At 43.6% G+C, this 20,987-nt stretch overlaps 1 protein-coding gene across 5 annotated transcripts in view; it reads left to right on the top strand.

Annotated features, from left to right (window-relative positions):
• Positions 1-20,987, top strand: part of prdm16 (PR domain containing 16) — a 180,420-nt gene that overhangs the window by 92,028 nt on the left and 67,405 nt on the right. For all 5 annotated transcript variants that reach the window (XM_070969433.1, XM_070969432.1, XM_070969430.1 and 2 more), the window contains exon 3: positions 3,528-3,575. In XM_070969433.1, coding sequence (XP_070825534.1) covers positions 3,528-3,575 — 48 coding nt within the window. The remainder of the gene's footprint in view (positions 1-3,527; positions 3,576-20,987) is intronic.

Raw genomic sequence — 20,987 nt, 5'->3', positions numbered from 1 at the left:
ATGTGTTTTAGGCTGGTACAGGTCTTGTAAAAACAATGAGGCAGTCCACTCACTGAGTGTCTCTCCCCACGTCGTGTTTTCTTTTGTCCGCTTGGTCATCACGGCGTGTCAATACGAATGGTGCTAAAGTGGTGCTGAAAAACTCCTGACTCTGTCCAATAACAAAAGCTGTGCTATGAAACACTAATAATGGTGGGGGTTTTCCCTCCCGCCTAGTGTGAAATCACACATCACAGACACGGTGAGAGACACATGCACATACACACACTCACGCACACATTCTCGCATACACAAACACACACATTTACGCATACCCCTAATGAGGGTCTGGACAGCTCTTGGTGGAAGGATTCTGCAGGTGGCTGCACTTTCATCAAGCCACGACTGGATTTGTTTATGTTTGAGGTCATATGGGCCAGAGAGAGAAGTTTGTGTGCCCAGACACACACTTACACACACTTTCTAATTGCCCCCGCTTCAGTTTTTTCTCTTTTCCATAAGACATATTGACATGTCAGCATTCAGCAGGCTAGATACAGAACAAATGGACAATTTTACCTCTCTCTGTGTAGTGGAAAATCCATCCCTCTCAACAGGCCGGTCTCTATTTGGACCTGTCTCACCGACCCAGAGTAAAAGTCACTTTGAGATGACGGTGACACGTGCAATAAATCATAGCACCGCCAGTCAGTGGCCAATCACATTTTCCTTCCCTAATTAATAGCTTATTTATTTGCTTGGCGGGGTGCTGCTGCAAGGCTAGGCTATTCTGTGTGTGTTTCTGTCTATGCGTGTTTGTCTGGTATGTGCGTGCTTGTGCGTGTGTGTGCGTGTGTGCGTGCATGCGTGCGTGCAGTATGCCAGCGTTGAAAGAGCATCTCCATGTGCCTTTGTGTTACAGTTATTGTCATCATTGCACAAGCCCTTGCTTTTCACCACTGGAAACCCTGTTAACCACCTATCTTTAAATGTTACTTTAAAAAAACAACAACAACAAAAACCTCATTGGGTAACTTTTCAACAGACAAACATTTTGGATTAGAATTACATAGAATTCAAAGCCAGGAAGTTTTATAATTAGCATTTTCCTGAAAGTCAGCTCAGTGTTTCTGGACCTGAAGCTGAGGTTTGGATGACAGAAAGCCCACAGCGTCCCGACCCCCCACCTGAAGCTGAAAGACATTAAGGCATCAGTAAAACCGCTCATGTCTGCTTGCATGTCTTCTACAGTTTTAGGTTACCCTTGCACAATTTGATACACACACATATTTACACTTGGCATGTAGCTGAACAGAGCAAGGGGAAAGTCCAGAAATTGTCCTATAGTTGTTGAACGCCTGGTAGCATTTTAGACGACCCAGCCAAGCTGTTGGTTTTGTAAACTGTTGCAGCTGGTCTTGTGCATTACAAGAAAGGGGAAGTCCTCTCTCTCTCTCTCTCTCTCTCTCTCTCTCCCTCCCTCTCTCTCTCTCTTTCTCTTTCAATATCTACTCTATCGCCATGTTTAAAGTTCACAGGTGTATTTTTTTACTTATGGAGCCGACGCATTAACCCTGATTTATCTTTCTGTCTCCTTTTGTAGTTCTTCTACTTCACCCCCACACAGTTGTTGCATTGACGGAATAAATAAGGCATGATTAAGTAAATAAAAAACAGAGAGAAATAAATTTGAATGTTTGTTTTCAGGCAAAAAGACCGTTTTGTAATCTGTCTCTTTAGCTCATTCAAACCAGCACATCTGCGTCTGTAGCTGGTTTTTTTTACAAAGAGCGGAAACATTTCACATTAAATTTTGCAGCAACTAAACAGCAAATAATATGCAAACAACACAGAGTCCTGCACTTTCAATCAATTGTACTCACTTTATTAACAACTCTTGTTTGCTCTTCACCATCAGGAGTTTTTCATTCCCATGCATCTGTGGTGGACTCACACTATAATGTGCTACACATTTTGAGAGTTTCATAAGCATGAACAACTGAGAAAAAGCTATAGACCAGACTCTTCAGCTTTGTTGGTTCATATCAGATTTAGATTAGCCTTTCATGCGCTTCACTCAGCTTGCACAAACAAAACAGGGACGCTGCAGTTACAAGTCAAACTGATGTGAAATTGCATTGGCCATGAGGGAGACTGCAGCTCTTGGGTTGATTTGTGTGAAACTGATTTCAGGAACAGGATGCTTCTGTAAAGGTTTACACGATGTGTAAGTAGACTGCTGATATAATTGCTCCCATTTGGTGAGGCCAAGGAACAGACCCCTTGACAGCTTCATGTAGGAAACCATGGTGCACGATACATCGACGCCCATATGGCCCATCTGCTGCTCTATTAGGTGAGAGCAAAGAAAGATGAATTGAGAGTTAATGTCCACTGTTTTTGCTACTATGTGTTCAGATAGTTGTTTCTGTTTAGTGAGGAATAAATAGTCCTGTGGGCAAAGTTATAGACACCTTTATCTTGAGGCATATGTGAGCAGACACATCCACAAGCTCATACGCACAATTCTTCATCACTTCCTGTGAATTGAGGCTTTGTGTCGAAAGGTGCATAAAAGAAGTTTCTGTTTGCCAGAATTCAAAGAAAAGCTCCACAGTTTCTGTGGCAGATTCCACAGCAGATAAATGTCTCTTTCCCAATCATGGTGGACCACACTGGTTTAGGAAATACAAACTTGAATATGTCAGCTCTCATATAAAGGCAGCCAGTCTTGTCACAACACCCAAACAACACACCTACTGTTATGCGGGCAGATGGGGAGGATAGGGAGCAGGAAAAGGGAGGCTCAGGTATGCCGTGTGTCTGTGCATGAGGAAGTTTTATAGGCCTAATTTCACTTCAACTCAGTAAAGTACCATGCTGATCCCCCCACCCCACCTAAAACTGCTCTGAAAACAGTCTGCATCTCTTCTTTGATCCTCAGTTGCCATCAATGGGCTTCAGAGAGGCACAGAAAGACGGAGAGAGACTCTGGGTTGCCATTATATGTGAAATGCCCCCTCACTGCAGCCGAGCAGCCCCATCTCTTCATCATTCCCCCACTTCCTTCATTTCCTCTGGCAGACACTGGGAGCATTCTACCGCCCATCTGCCCCCAGTAAATATTGCTTGAAGGCTTAATTATACACACACACATACACACTCACAGACAGACACAGCCTCAGCGAAATTTCCTGCAACGCTGAAGCGGAGAATTAACGCCAAATCTGTGGGGCATTCATTCATCAGAGTGGGTGTGTGTGTAGTGTTATTTTTGCTTGTGTGTGGGTGTTTTGGTGACCTCTCAGTCCATTATTATATCTCTCTGGTTGCATTTGTAGCCCAGAGGGTCTGCGTGATGAACTGTGAGCGCCCTGTGCTCATGTCATCAAGCGGCGACAGTCACAACCAATGGCCAAGGCCCTGAGAAGCGCGGGAATCAGCGCTCTCTTTTAATGCTATCATAAACAGATTTTTGTATAACACTGTGGGTTGTGGTACTGTGAAGCACTTTATAAATGTATATGTTTATGTTTTTGCTTTCACAGATGATGAATGACCATGAAGACACCTCTCCGGACAGCTGCATCAAAAAGGTAGGATTGTTATAGCTGTTTATACGATGTTACATCTTTATGTCTGTGTACCTCTGCCCTGCATGACAGCTGTCCCGCTGGGTTTATCTGCACATCAAAGGTATCAAAGTCATTGTGGCGGTGAAGTAATAAAGTGACGATTTATGGTAAGCACAAAAAGGAGGACTTCTGTTCTACATGTGCTGGCAGTTCTGTTACCATGTTACCTGGTAAACAAATATGTGAAAGTGTCCGAGGCTCATCTAACTGAGATTTTGGCCCAGAGACACTAAAGATAACATGACGCCAGATCACAGACAGGTTGGCATTTAAGCTTCATCCCTCGTGCCAACTCTGAGAGGCTTTAAAACCTTAATATTCCTAATAATATATGTGATTAGTGTAGCTGTGTGTGTGTGAAGAGATTGTTTTGAATGAATGAATTTCTTTGTTTTGAACTTACATTTTATGTAATTTGTTCTCAGGTTTCTCTCGCTAAACAAATCTTGATGTTAATGTAAGAGAATATTTTTATTAGTAATAAATGTGCCGAGCTTTCTATAAAAGCTCCAGCAGGTTTGAATAAATAAAACATCTTGTTATGCTGGCCAGTGCCTCAGTAACATAAAAGCCTTGCTCATCAAAGGAATCAACAGAAAATGGTGCGCAATCTAACAAACGCCGTCTTCACTTAAGATAAAAACACTGACACACACACACACACATACACACACTGTGGCCGATACGTCCCATTGACCAGTCACTGACCACTTTATGAGGTGATAAATTTATTGAAGAGGCTGGGCAGTTTGTTTTTACGGCCAGTGTCGCCGGGTCACGACAGGACAGCGAGAGAGTTCATGTCCATCTAATGGTCCATGAAAGAACAATGGCTGCAGCGGAGTGGGCACCCTTTCTGAGAATGACCACGCAACCACGCAGGCGTACCTCCAACTCAAGTCAATAGTGGGGCAGTTGAAACCTCGATCAATGGTTGAAAATGGCACAGCCGTAAATTATGTGGGGTTTTATCAGATTTCAGTTTTAGAGGAACGATCCATATTTGCTCTGAAAGCCACTTTGGCATTGTCTTGAAAAAGATGTTTTTTTTTCTTTTTCAGTTTTTGATTAACTGACTCTGCAGTACAATAACCATCAGTATAAAATGCTTGACAAATGAGGTTTAAATGTTTGTTCACACTTCTTACATAGACTTGACAGAAAGAGCTAAAAACAGTCATCGTGTCATGTGAGTGGCGTGCTGAGGTTGCTGCCACCTCACGGATTTAGTTGTCAAAGAAATTTAAACTGAGATATGGACCTTGTCTTCTAAGTCTGCTTGTGCCTTTTATCTTGTGTTACATGGCAGGATGCTCAAAACATCAGGAGCAGAACTAATGGTGAACTGCTTTTCAGCACAAAGTCCAGCTCCCCTTAATAAAAGCAGTATGTGAGAGATCCATACAGTGAGCGATCGTCACAGGCGAATTTCACTTTAAATCTCTTTTGCCGTAATTTACAATTATGACTAATTTTGCCCTTAGAAAAACAAAATCAGTTAAATTTCCTCATTTACATTTCAGGTCAAGGGTCTTGTTGCTGTACCCTTTATAAACAGGCAGGCATGCAAATCACAGACTGCTTGGTTGATTTGAAATCCTACATTAGTCAATGAGCTTATTTTAAGAGTTGACCGCAGGTGGTTTGGGCTGTTCCCTGTTCCCCACATGTTCGTACAATGTGGAAAAACCTAGACGGTTTTATAAACTACCTAACCACCTTCCACATGAGAGTGGCCCGTGCACTTTACTCTGCACGCACACACATCTCCACACTCACAAGTACAAAGACACGCATGCAACACACACATGCACTGATAGGAGCGTAATGTTGTAAAACACACACTCATACAGATGACAGAACACAGACATATGCTTACCTATAGTACATTAAATCCAAACACACACACACACACACACACACACTGGCCACATCTCATTATGCAGAGTGTGAGTTGCGGTGGGCCCTCATCGGGCGGTGGCAGACCACATGCCTGTTATGAATATGAATGAAATTATGCATGAGCCATTCCTTATGACATGACTCATTCATCCACATCGTGCAGTCTCACACACACACACACACACACAGGGCACGGGCACGATAAACTCACACACACACACACACACACACACACACACACACACGTAAACATTGACTTCTCCTGCCTCGACCATGTCATTACCATCGCTATGCTTGATTAAGGCAGAATGTTAATTGAGTTGTAGCTTGTGAATAAACTAGTTCACTGCTGAGAGGTGTGTGTGTGTGTGTGTGTGTGTGTGTGTGTGTGTGTGTGTGTGTGTGTGTGTGTGTGTTCGTATGACTGTGTGTGTTATTCGTTCTTATTTGTCGCTGAGCTTTATATTACAGTAAAGCAGATCTGTTGCTGTCTATATATGTTATAGACATGTTATATAGAGAGAAATGTCTACATGCACCTATAGATCACATTACTCAGTCGATGGAAACTATGTTTTACTTTTTTAGCCTGTTCCTGCACAAAACAGACAGAGTAGGCCTGCATGGATGGATTTATGGATGAAATTAGATTTTCAAGCACTGGAAGACATAAAAGGACTTACTTCTTTCTCTGTTTTAGTTAATTCCTGAGGCACTGACGTAGATATTTGATTTAAAGATATGGAATATTTAGTAACCTCATCAATACGTGTCAGCTTCATAACCTATACTGCACCGCTGCCCAACACGAACCCCATGTTTGACATGAGATTAGTATTTGGAGCGGAAAATATAGATTGTTTGTGGAGTTAATGGCTAAATTTAGTTAGTGAGTATTATACTGATTTATATCAGATACCATGAACTCATTCAGTCACTTTGAGGTACTCATAGATGGGAAAGAGCAGAATTTCAGATTCAAAGTGCCAGAAGCTATGGCCAATATCTAAAATAGGATTATAGACTAATAAGTTTATATTAAGATATAATGATATATTTCAAACCCAAGTTACAAAGTGATTTACATAAGGTAGCAAATTAAAATCAACAGATATAAAACAGGTCACACCAATTCCAATATGGTCAAAGACAAAATAAAAATAATAATAAAAATAATTGCCTTCCAGTAAAGTTGTTGTTATTATAGAAATGTGCGTTCACCCTTTCTAGGCATTAACACTTTTCGATTGAGCACAAACACAGGCTCATTCCACGCTGCTGAGTAAGTCTGTGTGTAAAGGCAAATGGGGGTGCTGGTAGAGTCAGGGTTAAGGCGAGGGATAAAACGGAAGCAAAGATGTTATTGTAGCTTCTCAAGCCCACTTACTGAAAGCTGCCCAGAGCTTACAGCTGTGTGTGTGTGTGTGTGTGCGCGTGTGTGTGTGTATGAGGTTTCAGGCCTTGGATTCATATCCTGTGCTTGCTTAGACATGGATCGAGCCATATAGGCTTACACACATGCATCTTCACACCCCACCCACAGACAGAAGATAAAAGATGTGTTATCTGAATCCCCTCTCTGCTTACTTCATCCATCCTCTTCCACCCATTTCATCCCCCCTCTCTCTCAGAGCAGACAGCACGGTGTTGTTGGAGCTATAGATTGCTATCAGTGGCTATTGGTGATAGGATCGGGGATTGTTTGGTTTGGTCTGGTCCGGCCATACAAAACAGGACTATCTGTCTGTTTAGCTGTCTAGGCCCTGCTTACGTATATTCTCATTCGCACACTGCACATACACTTAAGTCTGCGTGTGTGGAAGTTAATAGGGTATCTGACGACTTGTGTTTTCTCTTTGGATTCCTTGGATTTGAAAGTCGTTGCCAGACAGGGAGCAGTGAGAAAGAAGGCAGTCTGTGCGTGCGTGTGTGTGCGTGCGTGCGTGCGTGCGTGCGTGCGTGCGTGCGTGCGTGCGTGCGTGCGTGCGTGCGTGTGTGTGTGTGTATGTGAGGATTATTTATTTCTCATGTTGTGGGGACATAAATCTGTTCACACAGTCACATTGTGGGGACTCGTCTTCCTTTTGGGGACAAAAGGCAAGTCCCCTAATCATAAATCATTATTTTAGGGTGAGAACTCGGGTTAAGGTTAGGGTTAGTCTCCAGGAAATGAATGTAAGCCAATGTAAAGTCCACTGAAGCGGTGGAAACACGGCTGTGTGTGTGTCCGTGTGTGTGTTAATCCTCATCTTCAGACGAGCGCTGCTGTCCATCCCGACGTCTGTAAACACTCCAGCAGATCAGATGGCAGATAATGACTTCCAGATAGACACCCTCCATTCAACCAGCAGAGAAAATCAATGAGCACTGATTGCTTTTTTCCCAAGACGATCATCTCCCCTGAAGGCTACTATCTATCTATCTCTCTCTTTCTGTCTCTCTCTCTCTCTCTCTCTCTCTTTGAGTCCCATTCATTCACCTCTCAATATCGCTGAGATTGAATCAATCCATGCTGCTTTTCACGGGGGATTTACTGTGGAAGGATACAGCGGAATATCTCTCTAAGACGATCAAGTCTCTGCTACTCCGTCTGTGTCACTCTTCCTCTATTTGTCTGAGTGAACATGTTTCTCTTAAGCACTGATGATTTCCAGATAGTTGTAAATGTCTTTCTTACTATTCTTGATGGAGATGTGTGTCCACGTTATTTTAGTCCAACTTTATCACAAGTTATTGCTCCGTGTGCATCATGATGCAAACTTTGCAGTAAATGTGTGTTTTTAGATGCAGCATTAGTCGTAAATGGGAAAATGAGAGCGGCTGATATGAACTCTGACCTATAAGTAGATTTTTCCCTCTCTGTGTTGAAAGATAGGGCACCAAATGGGGGTCAGCTGCAGTTGTGGGTGTGTATGTGTACGCAGTTGTGTGTGAATATCTTTTTTTCCCCTGATATCAAGCTGGGGAATTGAGTCTCTAAATACGCAGGCTAAATGACCCTAGATGTATGAGGGCTATTATGTGGACAGAGGGAGGCTCATGGGTCACAGAAGTGATCCAGTGCTCCGGGCCATAGTTTACCCCCTGCCAACAGCACCACACTCCTCCATCTCTCCCCCTGTTTAAATAGGCTCATGATTGATTGATAATTATGATAATTTGTTTGAAATGATTATCTGGATATTATAATCACTGCCACCCCGGTGCGCCACGGGGGCAAGTCATTTTTCATAATGCTGAACATCACAAATGCCCTCTGGTTACAGGGGTGGCTCTTTGTGTGTGTGTGTGTGTGTGTGTGTGTGTGTGTGTGTGTGTGTGTGTGTGTGTGTGTGTGTGTGTGTGTGTGTGTGTGTGTGTGTGTGTGTGTGTGTGTGTGTGTGTGTTTATTTATTTATCTATCTGTTTGTGGGGTGTCATTGCCCAGGGTTTGGCAGTGGGTTCCCCAGGGCCGTGACTTGACTGTGGAGTGATGAGCCCAAAGAGCAGGAAATAGTCTGAAAGCACACACACATGCACACACACACACACACACACACACACACAGACATAAATGTAGTGCAGGCCTAGAAAGTATGATTTCACGAAAACATCTCTGTTAAACATCACTGTGAAGTCCACTCGGGGGGCAAAGATACAATACAGGTATGGATATGTTCGTCATTTATTTAGCAAAAATGCCAAACATTGGCTGATTTTTCTCTGTTTTATCATTGTGCATTGAATATCTTTTAGGTTTTGGGCTGGAAAATTATTTTGTAAATGGGTAGGTGTGTATGATAGATAGATAGATAGATAGATAGATAGATAGATAGATAGATAGATAGATAGATAGATAGATAGATAGATAGATAGATAGATAGATAGATAGATAGATAGATAGATAGATAGATAGATAGATAGATAGATAGATAGATAGAAAGAAAGAACAGACTTTACCTGTATGAATTAATTCATGTCTTGGCATTTGAAAACATACAAACCATTGCATGATCAGGAAGTTCCCAAACATCTTCTTGTCATTCTCAGGCAGTGTGCAAACACACCGTAGCTCCAATCATCCCGTCTTCTCTGTCATCCGAAGGAAAAGAAGGGGAGGAGTGTGTGAGCGTGTGTGTATTAGGTGTGGTGGGGGGGTGCAGGAATAATATTTGCGGTTTTCGCTTCGCCCCAAGATGACTTAATGATGATATGGGTCCCTTTCTTCTGCTGGGCAGGGTTACGTTTTAATGGGCCCTGAGTGACATGTTTTCATTTGGCTCCGTAACCTGCCCCCCCATCCAGCACCACCACTGCCGGCACCACCATCACCACCTCCATCCCCACCCCCCCTTCAAAAATATACATTGCCAAATCCTGCACTGCGTCAGGTCAGACGAGGAAAAAAAAAGTGGCCCGAAACCATCAGCGCTGAGCTTCCACGTAGTGTTTGTGTGGTAGCTTACGGAGGGACGGGGAGTGGTCCGACGCAGACAGACACACAAATATGCAGAGATTGAGCTCACATGGTGGAAATCATGTATGTTGGGGAATGTTTGGATCCCAAGGCAGGATAATCTTTCAAAGCATACCGTTCACCTCCTAACATTGTCCCGTTCATAAAGAAGGTTAAATTAAAATAGAGCTCGGCTGAAGGAACACTCCACCAAAATACTCATAGGATATACGTTTTAGAGGTGCTTCTGGAAAGTTCGGAGCTTGCTCCTTTGCAGAGGGTGGGTGGATGTCGCTGGCAACAAAGATCCAGTGTCTGTCAGGACAAGATAGTCCAAAATTTGCACACAACATGACTAAATACACACATTCTAGCTAGCTGAGCTTCAAGCTCAAGCTCAGATCTATTTACTTATCAGTTATGCTGCAACAGTGGCTTGAGATGTTTCTTGTTGACATTTTTAACAATTTTTAACAAGCAAGAAACTTTTCACTCACAAATGGAGAGTATTTGATACCTGACAGGTTTCTGGTGGAATATTCCTTTAATGTGGCCATCATCCCGGGTTGCATTAGAAGATTCATCTGTCCAGACTTTGTTGGCCAGTAGCGTTGATCTGCGGAAGGTCACATGATCCGGACAAAGTCAGGGTTGTTAGAGAGGAGGTGGGGAGTAGGAGGAGAGGTGAAGACAGAAAGAAATGGTCTTTTTCTCTCTGTGTCTGTCTTGTCTGTGGGAACGGTCCCAGCTATGGTTACTGCAGAATGCTGTCATTATGCCTTGTGAGGAGCGTTCACTCAAAGGCCACTGCTGTGTGTCACTGTGTTCATGTATGTGTGACTGTGTATGTGAGGGCCACTTTTAACTTGCAGTCACACTTTTAACTTGTGTGTGTGTGCGTCTGTGTGTCCAGTGTGTGCGTGGGCCCTGACTGACGCATCTCTGTTGTTATCGCTGATCGAAACCCGACGTCACAATGGAGTGAAGCGCTGGGAGAGGAATTCAAGTGGGAACCAAAGAAAGAAAGAGTGGAACAGATAGAGAGAGACAGAGCGAGGGGGTGGAGGAGAAGCACGAGGTGATCGGAGGCACTTTCACATCACATCAGCTGGCTCCCTGACCCCCCCCGCTGCTCTCTCCTTCTCTCCCTCTTTCTTTTCTTGTGCCTTTCACTCTTTCTATCCTTCTCTCATTCCCTCTCTTGCAGTCTTTGTCTCTCCATAATCTCTCTCCCAGTGGCCATTCCCACCACATTCTCCGGGGTCACCCAACAAAAGGAGGAGGGCGATAGTCTGACAGTTGCGGGGGCTGTCATATGAGTTTCTTCACACACTTTTTACTATTCATATGAGGACATTCTGTTGCTTTTTAATTATCATCCTCCATTGTGCATGGCTAAAGAAGCAAAGTGAAACACTTGAACTTCTATGTTTATTTTGTTGTTAAAGTCCAAATGAATTTGCATTAGCGTCTGTATCATGACATGTCAGGAAAAGTGGGCATGTGTAACAAACAGGGATAGCAGCGATAACCATGAGGGAGAGAGAGAGACGAAGCCCATCATGCGCTCAGTTATCGAGGCAGTCCGTTGACACTTGAAGACACGCTGACGTACTGTGCTGTTGCTGTCTAGCCAGCTAATGAATCTTAGCTCTGTGCCGCTAAAAGTTGAAGACTGATTGATGCATGGATCTAATGATATTGTGGGTTGAAATTGGCTGGTTCATATTTTCTTTTATAGGAACAAAACAGGCTTGGATTTTGATATAAGAATACCAGACATGGATTTTTTGTATTTTTATGTGAATATTATTTAATGAATGTAATGTATGGGAATGTTATCTAAATGGGTTAGAAAGCAAATTTTAATTTCATTTTATACTTTTTGATGTATTTCGTAGTTGTTTTTTTCTGTTCCTGTGGATTGCTTGTTCTATCATCATATTTTTATGAATATTTGCTATTTTTGAAAAAGTGTTTAACAGCAGAAAATATATCAGTCCAGAAAGGGTTTGATTGTACTCAGCAATCAAATCAAATTAAAATCACATTTTCCTTCAGCCCTTACGCTTTCCTCAGTCTAATGTCCCACTGCTGACGTTCTGATATCTGGTGCAGAATGAATGGGCTTTGTGAAAGTGGAGATATTTGCCATGAAATTAAAAACTGCTGTCACTTGACTTGACATCTCCACTTATTGTTAAAATGTCCCAACTTTGGAGGATTATGGTTATCTTCACACACACACACACACACACACACACACACACACACACACACACACACACACGCACACACCCACGCAAACGCTCTGTCTTGTCTGTCAAGAAAGCAGCGAGTCCATTAAGGCAGATAGAGTGAATGCAGTGGGCCGGCTGGTCAAGCATTGGTGATAATAACATGACGACCTGCGTGGCGTTGCCATGGAGACCCAGGAGCCTGGGGGAGGCAGAGAACAGAGAGTTGTGTGGTCCTGCTTGTCAAAAATATTTTCACGTGTCAGACGAGTTAGATAAAGGTTCATCTGTGCGTGAGAACGTCTGGGTGTTTTTGAAACTCCACATCACAAGAGTCAGTTTTTCTTTTGTGTCAGACATGTCCTCTGTCCCTTTACTGCAGACATGTCCACCTCAGCTGCTGCAGCCGACAATATGCTGCATGAAATCTTATCTTGATATTGTATGCAGCTCGGAGTATCTGACAAAACACCACGGCATTTTGAACTTTAAGGACAACTGCGCATGTGATGTATGCAAGAAAATGAGGGATTTTGAGTTTTCATAATGTTCTACTTTGTTATTATTTTACGCAACGCTTCATTAATCAGGCTGAAAAGAGGGAAGACAAAAAACTGCCAGAAAAACAGAGATGGCGAGGTGTTGACACAACACAGTGTCTATAGACAGAGAGGCAATAGATGGAGCCCAAGCGAGAGAGCAAGCATCAGCAGAGATGGAAACCCTCAGAGGGCAAGAGACAGCCGGAGGCAGGGGGATGGGGGGGCATGACGGGGAGGAATGCCAGAATGCCCAAGAGAGGCAAGAACTGCCAACCCAGTCAGACACAGCCCGTCTGGGGAGGAGACACAGAGAGTGGGGGTGAGAGGCTGGCCCCACCAACACAAGGTCATGTGAAAAAAGATCCCCCTTTCTCCACCCACCCACCTACCCATCCATCCATCCATCCATCCATCCATCCATGTGTCCACACATCACTCTGCCCCTTTGAATATTTTAGGTAGACAAAACATTTGAAAATTGTTCAAATGAAAAGAAGAGAATAGGAGTGGAGAGACGGGACTGGATGAGGAGATGGCGGGAGACAGTGGAAGTGTGTCTGGGCGTAACAGGTCTTAGGGGAGCTTTTAACCACAGAGTGGTAAGTGAGGCACGCCGTGTGTTGAGGCCGCTCTGGTAAGCTGTCTTCATTCTTCGACCAAGAGCCTCAGACACACACATAGTCACATGTGTGTATAGCCCATTTTAAACACTGATCCCGCAGTACTACCTTAAAGAAGACCCGTCATTACGCTGGCTTTGCTTTGTTATGCAGGCAAACAACGGCAGCATAAAATGCCACCCCATGATGATTTTAGATAGCACACAGTGTTACATAAACGAAAGAGGTTTCACAGATGTTGATTTGGCTCCGTTACATATCTCCACTAGCAGCGCCCCTGTTCTGTCTTTCTTTCTGTTTTATACAACATTCCACTCTTGAACAGGCTGTATAAAGGGGTCTAATCTCTGCTTGTGTTTTAATGTCAGCTTTGTGGGTCTCAGATAGGCCAGAAAATGTATGGTTTTGTTCATCGGCTCCAGTGACTGAAAGTTAAAAAATTCAGCAGCTACTTTCATGAAAATTACATGGAAATTTTTAGACGGCCTTGAAAGAAGAGTAAAACACAAAAAGTACTCACACACAGTGAGATCCAATACCCAACAGCTACCCAAAGAAGAGTAGCTGTAGGAGTAATAAGTGGCACATTAGCAGCAGAACAGCTTTTAACTGTAATAATATATCAGGGCTGTATCAATAAGCTTTGGCGGCAGTGCTTTCACATCTTTTCTGCCTTCAACTGCTATGTGTTGGTCAATTTGTCAATAATTTCTGGTTGCTCCTGGCTTGGATCAATTCTCACAATTCATCTGGATACACAGAATTTTTATGACCCCAGGCAGGTCAGAGGAAAGGGGCATGGAAATTTACATTTGAAGCAGGCCTCAAATAAATTTACCAAATCTTATTCTAGTGAATGTTTTTGTTCTTCCTAGTTTGCACTTTGTGGCTATTTGACTGCAGAATGGTAATTTTCATTGTGGTTTTTGTTTCACTGAATTTTTCCATAAAAGTTTGTGGCTGCAGTGACGGTTTAAGTGGCGATCACTCCTAATAGCTTGTAACACAATCAGCGCATTGTTGACGAGAATCTGTTTTTGTTCCCAGCTGCTTCAGAAATTTGGAAGTGCACTAGAATGCATATAAATGTGGGCATATACGCTTCCTCAAACAATTCATCGCAGCATTTAATGCTTTCGTTTTTTCTGCAGTCGGCGGTACCTGTACCTGTTGCTGCAAATTAGGATAATCCAGCCTCAAACACATTCTGAAAACCAGGGTTTCTGTCCTCTCTATCCCTACGTTATCCTTTATCCTCACTTCCTTCCCTCTCCCCCTCCTTCCATCCCTCTCTCCTCCCTCCTCTCCTCCAATCTCAGCTGAACAGTATGGTCTTTGACTGAGTCTTAATCTTCATTACAGGGCATTAGTCCACTGGGGAGGCCCTGTCTCGTCTCCCCACAGCGCAGCCTGGCACTGTCCCGCAAGGGACGTCCCGCAACGGCACAGCACAGACACCCTGCCAAACCCCCCCACCGCCACTAGCTTCACCTTGGTCACCCCTCCGCTCAAATGAACTGTTAAATAAACGGCAGGCCTTAATCCACATGGAGGAGCGGGGGTGGAGGTGGTGGAGTAGGTGGCAAGGCTGGTCAGGAGAAACAATAGAGCCGGCCCTGAACGCCTCCATTTAAAGCAACCATCAATCATACTCACCATGAGATTTCACTTTTTTTTTTTTTTTTCTTTGACGTAGATTTTATCATTAATGACTAAATCTCAGGGCAAAAGTAATCTGAGGCATGTGGCTCAGCGCTCATGCAGTCCGTGAGCATGGCCTAGTGTCTGATGATGCATATGTGTGTGTTCTCGAGGAGAGGAAAGTGACATACAGACTATTTTTCATGGCTCAAGCCTCCCTTTTCTGCATTTGGCTTTGAAGCGTCCCACGGCTTGCTGTATCATTTGATATTCATCAAGAACGCACACCTTTTTTAAACAAGCAGACAAAAGAAAAACATGCAAGCACGCTCTATCACTCCTTCACAGAGCTCGTGAACAAGGACAGTTGACTTGCTGTGAATTAGATAATTAAAGAGGATGGCTAATTGAGTAAACAAGCATCGGGGCCGTCACCCCTAATTAAGTGATTACAAGGAAGAGCACACTCAGCTGGCACAGCGCTAATTAACACATACACAAACACATGCACAGACACGTGTGAGGACATGGAGAATTATCTGTTAGAGAAACAATGATTAGGCCAAGTGGGGGATCCCAGGAGAGGCAGGCAATGAGAGGGGATTCCACACACACACACACACACACACACACACACACACACACACACACACACACACACACACACACACACACACAGCATCATCCGGAGAGAGGGGTTTTCTGTGTCTTAGTTCTAACTCATTGTGGATAATCCTTTTATTCAGTTTGCAACATTGAAACCGATGTGAGCAGTGCAGTCAGAGAGAGTGACCCGCGCTCTGCTCAAACACACCCTCTCAGACAATGCCTGTGGCCGGGGCACTGAAGGAGAGGACCGTCTAAGACAACAATACCGAGATGTTAGGCGACGGCTCAATTTAAATGCAATTACGCCTCCTTTCTTTTTCACTGGTGATTATTGTCTCAAGCAATAGAACATTTTTATACCCAAATGTAATACTCCAATCAAGTCTTTGTATATATTTACATATTTTGTTGTGCTTCTTCACTCTGCTATGTTAATATCGAAACCCATTTCATTTTTCCACACTCCGTGGAAATACAGTGTACACTGGGAGTCAGCCCTGCTCTAATTTCAGCTGTGACATTTCAGACCAGGATGCTCGTATGAGGATATTATCATAGAGAGCGTTTCCCTGGAGAGAATTATCCAGAACATTAACCAGGGAGTCAGAGTGATTATTTTGCTCCAATTGTCCTTGGGGAATAGAATAACATGTACATGACATGATTTATTCAGATATAAACTATATCTAGTCAAATATTTATTTGGATGTTAATGTCTTTGCTCAGCGAAAAGGGATTCTGCTGTGAAAATGCAAAACGGTCGGTCCGCAACTGAAACTGTACCAAATACAAAATGAGTTCTTGGGGTCCCAAGAGCTTGATTTAACTTCACACAAAAAGGGATTATGACATGGTTTCATAACTCATTTTCAATCGGCTGTTTTAGCTTAATGCACCAGGTCAGATGTAATATTTTTCCTGAGTGGACACGATTTTCACAGCCGAGCACAAAAGCAGACCGGCCTGGCTTAAAATCTACTTACAATGAAAAAAAAAGAAGAAGAAAAAAACGCGCATTAATTAAGAATCGCTCCGGGGATGAAGTCTAATTATTTTGGAGCAGAAAAGATTTTCCACATTGGTCAGGATAACTGTGGTGTGGTGTTATCTGCTAACAACAAGGCCAGCCTTTCTACTCCCCTACCGGCACCATTGTGAGGCTGATTTAAGATCCCCAGCTAATAGGCATACCTGCCTGACAAACATGACTTCTTAGCAGGTGACTCCTGTCAAGTTTGTCTGAAATAACAGGTAAATGAATTAGCAATAAAATAGACTTAGGGGTAGAGGCAGGGGTGCCCATTATTACTGCTCCTAATCACTAAAGAGATGCCATTCACTTGCCTTAAGAAGGCAGCATTTTTCACCGCTTGCTGGCCACCGGCCCCCTCAGAGCCACAACACATTTCTAATGGAAGGCTCTCTGCTTGAGCTCCAACCTCTCGAAAGCCCCCAACCATTTCTTTCTTTCATTCTCTTTTCTCTCCTCCACCCACACCCCACTCCCCACACTCCCCCCCTTTCTCTCCTGTAAGATTATCAGTTTTGATTACCGCCGGCAACAGGCTCTTACCAGCGGTCGGAAGCGGCGTCTCACAGACCTGAAAGGCCCTCAGCAGGTTGCAAGAAGCTTTTGAAATTATGGGGCTGAGCTCAGAGGGAAAGTGCTCTGCGTGCTCCTTCCCGGCCATTTAATCAACTCCTGACTTTTGATAGTCAAATAATGGCTAATTACAGTAGCACCTGCCCACGGGGTTAAAGGGTGGAACAGATGTAATGAGAGAAAGAGAGGAAAGAGACAGAGAAAGAGACAAGAAAATGAAGGAGAGTTGGGAGTAAGGCAAGATGGAGAATGCCTGTTATTACCTTCATGTCTGGCTGATTGGGTGTAATGAATCAGTAAACCCAGAGATGCTCTTATGTGCCACCAACTCTTTCTCACAATTAGGACTTGTTTTTCTCACGTACGATTGACAAGGGCGGTGTGGAACTAGGGGAGATGAATGTGAGGTTGAAAGAAGTAAGATTGACTTTGATTAAAGGTTTGTGTAAATATGGAAAAGCCCAAAAATATGAAAAGATGCTTATCTGAGCATCAGTTTGTTGTTTTTGAGAGCTGTGTTTCGGCTCAGCTGACAGGAAAGATTTTAAGACGACCAGTATCTGCCGAAACGAGCACTATTCACTTTCATATCCCAGGTGATGAAATACAAAAACGTTCAGTGTACGTTTGGAAATTAATTGGAATTAATTTCTAATTAATAACTATATCAAATTTGTCCCGTGTCACTCGCTTCCTCAGATTGTTCATCATTGTTGATCATCTCAGTGCCCCCCCCCCAGGAAGGCAGTCAGAGAGATAATGAGCGATGAAGAATGGAGCTATTAAAGGGACAATTTGATAGTTCACACACCGTGTCTAGTGTCCTGAAACAAGATGCGCTTGATAGAGCACACCCAAACACCACTCTAAACACACACACACACATGCACACACGCCTGCACACACACACACACACACACACACACACACACACACACACACACGGCCCAGCTGGGGTGACAGATCAAAGCATATTAAAAATGACCTATGTGTCAGTGCATTCATTTAAGACCAGGTGGCACCCATACATGCAGGCTGAGCTGCTTGTTTGCTATTTCAACCCCCCCCCCCCCCCACCTTTTCTTGTGACCAGCAACAACTTAGTCCTGGCACTCCATTGTTCAGGCACAAAGCCTATGTAAAGAGTCGTCAGCGATTACAAAGCTGCAATGGCACAGCTCAATTACTCAAACGTTGCTGCGTACCACGTTGGGATACGTGCGTGTAAGTGAGTGTGTGTGTGTGCGTGTGTGTGTGTGTGAGAAAAGGTCTGTGTACTCACAGTGAGTGCGTAGCCCCTGTGAGATATTAACAGGGTTGTGGCTGTGTCAGCAGCGCCGCGCTGTGTTTCTAGTCTTTCATGTTCCATTTATTTGACCCCTGACCCTCAAACACACACCGGCTTCACTTCAGCCCGCTTCATACACACCTATGCACCGTCAAACACACATACACGTGCACACATCCAAGAACACACCCACGCACACATCTCCGCATACAACAGAGTAATCCATTTCTCCCTCTCTGTGACCCTCTCCTTCTTTGTGCTATCACAAGCCATATTTGCCCCATCCAATCAGTTTGATTAATCATGCTTCAGACCACAGTCTTGCAATCAGATGACCAGAGCATTGTACCCCTCTCCACACACACACACACACACACACACACACACACACACACACACACACACACACACACACACACACTTGCGCTTGTGGGGAAGTATTTCCCCATAGACATCCTCAGTGTGACAGCACCATAAACTGGCCATTTATCAAAGTGTCCCCCCAGTACACACACACACACACACACACACACACACACACACACACACAAAGGCACTCTCACACACACACACACACACACACACACACACACACACACACACACACACACACACTCACGCACATACACACACATACAGACAATTTAATGTCTATAAGCAGTTTTTAATTTCACAATGAAATGAGCTTTGTCTGAACATTTCTGCATAGTACTCTTACGACTCGTCAGAATCCAAATCAAAGCATCCATGTATCTTAGCTGTGAGAGGAATCTGATATTAATGGGCACAGTAATGTGTATTTGGCAGTGTTTTTTTGTTTCTGTGTCCATGAGCCTGTGCCCTTTAATAGTAGCCGCATAATTCTGTGCCTTGAGTAACGCAGAGCCCCTGCTGTTCTTTATGGCGCATTGGTCAATAGTAATAATAAAAGAAATATTCATAGACATGTGGGGGGGCTCTCACTCTGCCGTATCAGCTGACAATTTAAAAGCCCTGTTTTTCTTCCTCCTTCTGCACAGTCTCTTTTACTTTTTGTATCTCTTTTTCTCTGTCTATATGTCTCCGTCTCTTTGACTCTTTTCTCCCCATCAGTCTTTCAGCCTGGTTACACAAAGTGGAGTCAGAGCGGGAAACAAAAAGCTCTCCCATGTCTCGGCCACAAAACCATTGTGACTAATCCGTCTTTGGCACACATCCTATTGATTGCTACACACATGCATGTTCACTTTTTAACTGTTTGTGACATTTCATTTGTCTGTGCATCCTCTGTCAGTACCCAAGCACATAACAGACAGCCTCACATTTTCTCCACAGCAAACGAATCGCTCTCTTCATTGTTCCAGCTTCTGTCCCAGTCAGCCATACTAACCATGCAGGCGGGTTTGCAGCCAGTCAATGAAGCCTTTTTTATTGCTGGCCTATGTTCCAGAGGGCACTCTGTGTCAGTAATCAGGATATGGGGGTTATCCTGGCTGACCTATGTATTGAGCCTGCTAGTGCAGCCATTTCCAGTGCTAACACAAGTTAAAAGCACTGACTCTCACTGAGAGGGAGGGAGAGCTACTGGACCGATGCCCATAAACAACATAGCAGGCCAGGGATGAACTGGCTACCTACCTAACCTGGCATGAGATGTTGGAGCAAATGTTGTTCAGAATTTTAAAGAGGCACAGTCAACATAATCACTGTGCAGAGTTTACAAAACTTACCAAATTTTATGACGCAGAAATGAGATTCTTCATGAGCTTGTTTTTTAAAGGCTCCATTCACCAAAATTGCAAGAGAAGGTATCATCAACACTTTTCACATAGGCTCTATTTCTTCTGTAGGAAGCAGTTTCAATGACCACAGATTCAGAGTGATGGGCACAATGATACTGATATGACATACTGCAGTTACAATTTTCAGTCTATTATTTTTCAAAGCTGTGATCATCACAAATGAAGAGTTGCAGAAATCTCTGAGACAGATGTGCCAAAAGCTGTAAAAATAAAACCCAGCTATCTGCTTCCAGCCAGATGGTAAATGATTTTTTTTTCTTATTTGAGTGAACTGACCCCCTAACATTTAATTCATTGTATATATCAACTTGTAACCTAACCCTTGACCTTGGTGCCACTCCTGGGGAGTTTTCTAAAATGTCCATCAATGTTATTCAAGCAAAAAAGTCAAGACAGCTGCTGAGAGAGAGAACAAGATGGCAGCTGATTGTTTTCCAAAGGAATTAGCTTGGCCTGACCCTCTTGAGCCGAGCCATCTTTTGAATGGCTGACACTTTATTTGTTTTGTCCCTATAACAACAGAATCTCCTAAGCACCGCAGCGCCTGTGCACCCTGGTATTGTCACAAATAACTAGGCTCACTTTTCCTCTCCTTGTCTCTGTGGCGTGGAAAAAAAGCCCCAGGCTTTTTACACAATCACAGGAGGCAATGCTGAGGTATGTGTGCTGTGATAAGACAGAGCGATGGGAGACAGATATGGGAAGGGCAGTGGTG

This window comes from Chaetodon trifascialis, chromosome 8 (genome assembly GCF_039877785.1).
Source record: "Chaetodon trifascialis isolate fChaTrf1 chromosome 8, fChaTrf1.hap1, whole genome shotgun sequence".
Lineage (NCBI taxonomy): Eukaryota > Metazoa > Chordata > Actinopteri > Chaetodontiformes > Chaetodontidae > Chaetodon > Chaetodon trifascialis.
Note: the sequence above shows the minus strand (reverse complement) of the source record. Positions and strands in the feature narration are given on the sequence as shown.